The following is a 7,512-nucleotide window of genomic DNA, read 5'->3' as shown; positions in this document are numbered from 1 at the left end:
TTTTGTGGCCGAGGAAGCTGATTTTCAGAGTGGAAGTTCACTTGCCCTGTGTTATATGGCTACTGAGTAACAATTGAGACTAGGCTACTGAGTAACAATTGAGACTAGGCTACTGAGTAACATTTGAGATTAGGATTTTTTTTTCTCAACTCTCTCTTCTTCTCTCTTTTTTAAAGTAGTGTATCATCTCACTGCTATTCTTTTTTTCCTGCTTTATAAAGTTGACCTGCATTTGATGTACAATATTATATAAGTTACAGCTGTACAATATAGTGATTGACAATTTTAAAGTTTAGTTATTATAAAATACTGGCTATATTCCCCATATTGTATAATATATCCTTGTAGCTCATTTTATACATAAGTTTGTGTCTCTTACTCCCTTACCCTATATTTCCCTTTCCCTCTCCCAGGACTTCCCTGGTGGTTCAGGTGGTAAAGTGCCTGCCTACAATGCGGGAGATCCAGGTTCAACCCCTGGGTTGGGAAGAGCTCCTGGAGAAGGAAATGGCAACCCACTCCAGTATTCTTTCCTGGAAAATCCCATGGACAGAGGAACCTGGTGGGCTACAGTCCATGGGATTGCAAAGAGTCAGTACACAACTGAGTGACTTCACTTTCTTTCTTTTTTTCTTTCTTTCTTCTTTCCCTCTCCCAACTGGTAACCCCTAGTTTGTTCTCTGTATCTATGAATCTGCTTCTCTTTTAAATAAATTTAATTTGTTTTTTAAATAAATAAATTGAACCAACAATTCACTAGTTGGTTGTATTTTTTGCTTTCTTTCTTTTTTGACCATACCAAGCAGCTTGCAGGATCTTAGTTCCCCGACCAGACCAGGGATCAAACCTGTGCCCCCTGCAGAAGTCCGGAGCCCTAACCAGTGGACTGCCAGGGAATTTTCTATTGTATTTTTTTAGATTTCACATATAAATGATATTGTACTTTTCTTGACTCTTGACATTCTTTCTATAATAATATTGCCTTTTAGAGAAAAGATAGAGTGCTGTAATAAAAGTAACAGATGACAATAAATCAGTTCAGTTCAGTCACTCAGTGGTGTCCAACTCTTTGCAACCTTATGGACTGCAGCACGCCAGGCTTCCCTGTCCATCACCAACTCCCAAAGCTTGCTCAAACTCATGTCCATCAAGTCAGTGATGTCATCCAACCATCTCATCCTCTGTCATCCCCTTCTCCTGCCTTCAATCTTTTACAGCATCAGAGGCTTTTCCAATGAGTCACTTCTTCCCATCAGGTGGCCAAAGTATTGGAGTTTCAGCTTCAGCCTAAGTCCTTCCAATGAATATTCAGGACTGATTTCCTTTAGGATTGACTGATTTGATCTCAGTCAGTCAACAATAAATTGAAAATAATAAAACTAGCAAATAACAAAAGTAACAATAACAAAATGCTGTTGAATCAATGGGAAGACTAATTCTGGTTGGGGAGATGGAGACATATTGGAGAAGGTAACATTTGAGCTAACCCTGAGGAATTTTAACCCACAGAAAATTAACATGGTTTAGAAAATAAGCACAGTGCTTGGCACATATGAAAGCCTCAATAAATGTTTACTAAATAATCAATTTATGTAAATAGAGTCTCCAGTCAGATCTGTGTTTGGGGGAAGGTACATCTGGCAACAGAATGAAGAATGGATTTGAGAGCAGGGGGCCTTCAGAAAGGGAGGCCAGTTCATGGGTTCTAGTACTAATGGTGACTAGAGGGAATCACAGAAAGGAGGACATACCTAGGAGACACACAACAGGAGAGCTGATTGGATTCTCAGGATGAGGGAGATGGAGAAACTGATAATGACTTTGAGGTTTCAAGTTTGGATGACTGAAAGGGTGATGATACCATTAAATGAGATACAGACATAGGAAGAGAAGCAGATTCAGGGCAAGATGAGGAGTTTGAAGGTAGCATTGTTGTTCTTTCATTTCCGAAATCTTGTAAGTCAGACCTCCTTGCCAGTCTTCACAGGGACCCAGCTCTAGAAACAACTATAAGGATGGATATTCTGATTTGGATTAGGTCAGAGGAAAGATAGCTATAGATGTGCTCATGGGAGCCAAGACTGCATTTTCTGTCCAGCCCAAGACAGTAGAGCTTTGATAGCAGTTTCAGGGTAACTGAGTCAAGGAAGAAGCTTAGCATCAAATGAGGGGAGGTTCAGACCCTCCACTCTATGGGATGAAACAATTTAGATGAGAAGGTGATTGGGAATGGTGGTGGTAGTGAACAGATCCTTCCCAGGATCTAGGTAGTCTGAGGATTCTTGAGTCTGTGACAATATTGGATACCCAGCTTTAGTCTCTACTTACACCACATTACAGTGGTGGTGTTATACATACAGATTAGATTAACACCTAATCTCCTGGAGGATTTAGCCTGTGTCATAGCAGACATTCACCACAGTTCAGTTCAGTTCAGTTGCTCAGTCATGTCCGACTCTTTGCGACCCCATGAATCACAGCACGCCAGGCCTCCCTGTTCATCACCATCTCCCGGAGTTCACTAAGACTCACGTCCATCGAGTCCATGATGCCATCCAGCCATCTCATCCTTGGTTGTCCCCTTCTCCTCCTGCCCCCAATCCCTCCCAGCATCAAAGTCTTTTCCAATGAGTCAACTCTTCACATGAGGTGGCCAAAGTATTGGAGTTTCAGCTTTAGCATCAGTCCTTCCAATGAACACCCAGGACTGATCTCCTTCAGAATGGACTGGTTGGATCTCCTTGCAGTCCAAGGGACTCTCAAGAGTCTTCTCCAACACCACAGTTCAAAAGCATCAATTCTTTGGCACTCAGCCTTCTTCACAGTCCAACTCTCACATCCATACATGACCACAGGAAAAACCATAGCCTTGACTAGACGGACCTTTGTTGGCCAAGTAATGTCTCTGCTTTTCAATATGCTGTCTAGGTTGGTCATAGCTTTTCTTCCAAGGAATAAGCGTCTTTTAATTTCATGGCTGCAGTCACCATCTGCAGTGATTCTGAAGCCCCCCAAAATAAAGTCTGCCACTGTTTCCACTGTTTCCCCATCTATTTCCCATGAAGTGATGGGACTGGATGCCATGATCTTCATTTTCTGAATGTTGAGCTTTAAGCCAACTGTTTCACTCTCCTTTTCACTTTCATCAAGAGGCTTTTTAGCTCCTCTTCACTTTCCGCCATAAGGGTGGTGTCATTTGCATATCTGAGGTTATTGATATTTCTCCTGGCAATCTTGATTCCAGCTTGTGTTTCTTCCAGTCCAGCGGTTCTCATGATGTACTCTGCATATAAGTTAAATAGGCAGGGTGACAATATACAGCCTTGATGTACTCCTTTTCCTATCTGGAACCAGTCTGTTGTTCCATGTCCAGTTCTAACTGTTGCTTCCTGACCTGCATACAGATTTCTCAAGAGGCAGGTCAGGTGGTCTGGTATTCCCATCTCTTTCAGAATTTTCCACAGTTTATTGTGATCCACCCAGTCAAAGGCTTTGGCATAGTCAATAAAGCAGAAATAGATGTTTTTCTGGAACTCTCTTGCTTTTTCCATGATCCAGCGGATGTTGGCAATTTGATCTCTGGCTCCTCTGCCTTTTCTAAAACCAGCTTGAACGTCAGGGAGTTCACGGTTCACATATTGCTGAAGCCTGGCTTGGAGAATTTTGTGCATTACTTTACTAGCATGTGAGATGAGTGCAGTTGTGCGGTAGTTTGACCACACCCTCTGTAAAGCCCTGGTTTCAAAGGTTCTTTCCACCGGAAGTTATGACAGAAGGAAATGTGTGGGTGGGGAGGAGTAGTCGGTAAGGGGCCCAGGTTCCTGACACAGTCGACACCCAGGGAACGAAGAGTAAGCGCCATGTTGAAGCCACCGTTGCCACTCAGATCCCTCTTATTTCTCCAGCTACCTCTGCTGGGGGTGGGGCTGAACCCAAAGTTCCTCACGCCCAGTGGGAATGAAGACATTGGTGGGAAACCTGGGACTGGAGGAGGTTGGTGAGAAGGGAAGCTGTGAGAAGGGGTCGCACAGAATCCTGAAACCTGCCACCCGGCATTAGAAGGATGCGGGCAGAATTTAAAAGTACTGTAGGGAGGGCAAGGGAAGGGTTCCTTGCCTCACTCTGCTTCTGCGTCTGACCATCTTGTCTTCTCTTCCCCTCCCCCACTTCATTTTCTCTCCAACCTAGACTTCTTCCTGACTTCGAAACCCGCTGGGACCCTCGATGTTTCCACTCTGCCACTCCCAAAGGTTCAATGTTTTGTGTTCAATGTGGAGTATATGAATTGCACTTGGAACAGCAGCTCTGAGCCCCAGCCCAACAACCTGACTCTGCATTATGGGTATGAGACGGGTAGCCGTGACGCGGGTGGGGAGGGAGAGGGAGGAAGAGGAGGTGATGTGAAAGACTAGATGTGAAAAGACTGTGTGGGGACCAAGAAAGAGAGTAGCCAGCACCCTAAGCTCTCCACTATTTTCTCGTGGGGTAAGTCATAAATCAGTTTAGAGGAGCCGAGGCTGGGCTGTGGAAATCTGGAGTACCCAAGTTTATTTACCTCATTGTTATTCTCCCTTGAAAACCTTCTCTAGGTACAGGAACTTTGGTGATGATAAACTCCAGGAGTGTGGCCACTATCTATTCTCTGAAGGAATCACTTCTGGCTGTTGGTTTGGAAAAAAGGAGATCCGTCTCTACGAAACATTTGTTGTCCAGCTCCAGGACCCACGAGAACACAGGAAGCAGCCCAAACAGATGCTAAAACTGCAGGATCTGGGTAAGTTGGAAAGGAAGGTCGAAGGATATTGTGGGGTACTGGAGTATTTAAAGTGGTGTTCTTTCACCATAAGTGTATGTGGCAGAAAAGAGGAGGCGAGGGACAGAATGGGGAAGTGAGGAGAGCTCAGGGGCACTACCTTCAGGATCCTGACTTATCTAGGCCAGGGGAATGACCACACATGCACACATATCTCCAGTGATCCCCTGGGCTCCGGAGAACCTGACGCTTCGCAACCTGAGTGAATTCCAGGTAGAACTGAGCTGGAGCAACAGATACTTGGACCACTGTCTGGAGCACCTGGTGCAGTACCGGAGTGACCGGGACCGAAGCTGGACGGTGAGTGAGTGGGGATAGCAGCCCTGGCCGAGCAAGTAGGGATAAAGGATTCAATCAGCCAACAGGAATGCTGCTCCCCAGCTCCTGCTCTCTGCCTCTCAGTTCCCCTGCCCACCTTCCACCCTCCTCCTCTGACTCCTTTCTCTCCTCATCTTTGAGTTTTCCTTAAGGTTTCCCTACCCGTACACTTCCCAATACCAGAAAGGCAAGTAAACAAAAGCATTCAGTTCTGGTCAGTGAGGGTAGCAGTGTGACTTGAATAGTCAAGAGAGGAGGGAGAAACTGAGAAGAACCAGAAGATGATGTGAGATGGGAGTGGGGGCAGCAGTTTTCATTCTGCCTTCTTCTATAAACACCCATCTTTCCCTCACTCTCTTTCTCCTCAAGGAACAATCCGTGGACCACAGACATAGCTTCTCTCTGCCTAGCGTGGATGCACAGAAACTCTACACGTTCCGTGTTCGGAGCCGTTATAACCCACTTTGTGGAAGTGCTCAGCATTGGAGTGACTGGAGCTACCCAATTCACTGGGGCAGCAATACTTCAAAAGGTAAAATGGACCTAACACATCACCCTGACCCATGAGCCGAGTACCCCAACCTTTCTAGCACCATTGTCTTTTGCCCTGCCTCCCTACCACTAAGACCCCAAACTTGGTGGCCCATCTCCCCTCACTGTTCAACTCCAACTCCCAGGAAGCAGGATTTTTCTGTGTAGTGTTGGATCAGTGTGTTGTTAGAGCAGGGGGAGTGGATTGAGAAGGAGGCTGAGGGGGTATTCAAAGGGGATACAGAATGTGTAAGATTTCCCTGCAGCATTCCCAGAAAGCCTGCATGGTAAAGATGGCTTTTGGAACCAGGCAAATCTAAGGTTTAAACCTGCCTCTGCCACTTCCTACCTCTTTGACCTTGGGCACATCACTGACCTTTTTGATTCTGTTCCTTTGTTTGTAAAATGGACGTAATAATTGCTCCCTGGCCCCTCAGGAGTTGTGAGGATTGAATACACACACAGATAGTGTTGAGCACAGTGTCTGGCACCAAGTTGGCACTCTAAATGTTGGCATGTAGTAGGGGTACTACAAATGTTAGGTCTCTTTTCCTTTCCTCTTTCCAACAGAGAATCTTGAGAATCCAGAAAATCCTTCGTTGTTTGCATTGGAAGCTGTGCTGATCCCTCTTGGCTCCATGGGATTGATTGTGAGCCTCATCTGTGTGTACTGCTGGCTGGAACGGTGAGAATTCTGAATCCCAGGAAAATGAGGTGGGGGTGGTGGTACTGGGAATAGTAGAGGAGGGTTATCACAGGGTCTCCAGAGGTAGAGGGTGGACAGTAAGGAATCACCCAAGAGGATCACCCAAGAGGGCATGAGGATGAAAGGAAGATGCAGGCACAGGCAACACAGAATCATTTCATTCCATGTGGGAGAAGGGGGAGAAGGACAATAAAAGAGTGTGACTGATGTGCTCCTACTCCTTCTTTCTCCCTGCTCAGGACAATGCCCCGAATTCCTACCCTCAAGAACCTAGAGGATCTGGTTACTGAATACCATGGAAACTTCTCGGTGAGAACACTGTCATACGCAGACTTCAGTGTGTCAACTGCCACCAACTGCCTGCCAGCTAGAGAGAGCATGGGGGAAGGAGGGGAGGGGAGAGGGGCCTGCACTAACAGTCAGGATGTGGCTGACCATTTGGGGGATGGGCTCGACACAGAGAGACACCCAGAACTGATCCTAGATTGGTTGAGGCAGATGGAAACAGTGGTATTGGGGGACCAGGAGTGTGTGTGTCCCTTCTGTAATCACAGTGGTTGCAGATCAGGAGAGTTCCCTTGGCACAGACCCCTGACCTGGAGATATTTGTCTTTAGGCCTGGAGTGGTGTATCTAAGGGACTGGCCGAGAGTCTGCAGCCAGACTACAGTGAACGGCTCTGCCACGTCAGTGAGATTCCCCCCAAAGGAGGGGAAGGGCCTGGGGGCTCCCCCTGCAGCCAGCATAGCCCCTACTGGGCTCCTCCATGTTACAGCCTGAAGCCTGAGCCCTGAGGCCCTGACAAGAACCCAGGGTCCTGGAGCCCTAAACTGTGCTAACTTGCCCTTGTCCAACCAACTTGGGTCCAATGCTCACCTCGCCGCCTGTGGCTGATTATGAATTTTGTTCCCTCATCACTGCCCCCTCATTCAATATCTCCTACTTGAGAATTGCCCCTTGGCCCCATCCATGTTTCTCATCTCCCCCAGTCCAGCCCTTCCTTCTCACAGAATTGCTTCTGCCATCCCTCCCTCCCCTTTCCATCTACCCTTCAATTGTTCCAGAAACTAATGAGAAATAAAATTGTTGATAATCATCAAGGATGTCTATTGTTGGGGTGGGGAACAAGGGAAACGTGGGATCCA

General features: G+C 46.5%; 1 protein-coding gene across 1 annotated transcript; it reads left to right on the top strand.

Annotated features, from left to right (window-relative positions):
• Positions 1 to 3,828: 3,828 nt before the first annotated feature.
• Positions 3,829 to 7,467, top strand: IL2RG (interleukin 2 receptor subunit gamma). The gene is made up of 8 exons (XM_004022163.5): positions 3,829 to 3,993; positions 4,189 to 4,342; positions 4,590 to 4,774; positions 4,974 to 5,113; positions 5,501 to 5,663; positions 6,233 to 6,347; positions 6,608 to 6,677; positions 6,985 to 7,467. The coding sequence occupies exons 1-8, from the start codon at positions 3,861 to 3,863 to the stop codon at positions 7,159 to 7,161; spliced, it is 1,137 nt and encodes a 378-aa protein (XP_004022212.2). The 5' UTR covers positions 3,829 to 3,860; the 3' UTR covers positions 7,162 to 7,467.
• Positions 7,468 to 7,512: the final 45 nt, after the last annotated feature.

This window comes from Ovis aries, chromosome X, assembly GCF_016772045.2.
Source record: "Ovis aries strain OAR_USU_Benz2616 breed Rambouillet chromosome X, ARS-UI_Ramb_v3.0, whole genome shotgun sequence".
NCBI classification, from domain to species: domain Eukaryota; kingdom Metazoa; phylum Chordata; class Mammalia; order Artiodactyla; family Bovidae; genus Ovis; species Ovis aries.
The sequence above is the reverse complement of the archived record's forward strand: the minus strand, read 5'-3'. Positions and strand labels throughout refer to the sequence as shown.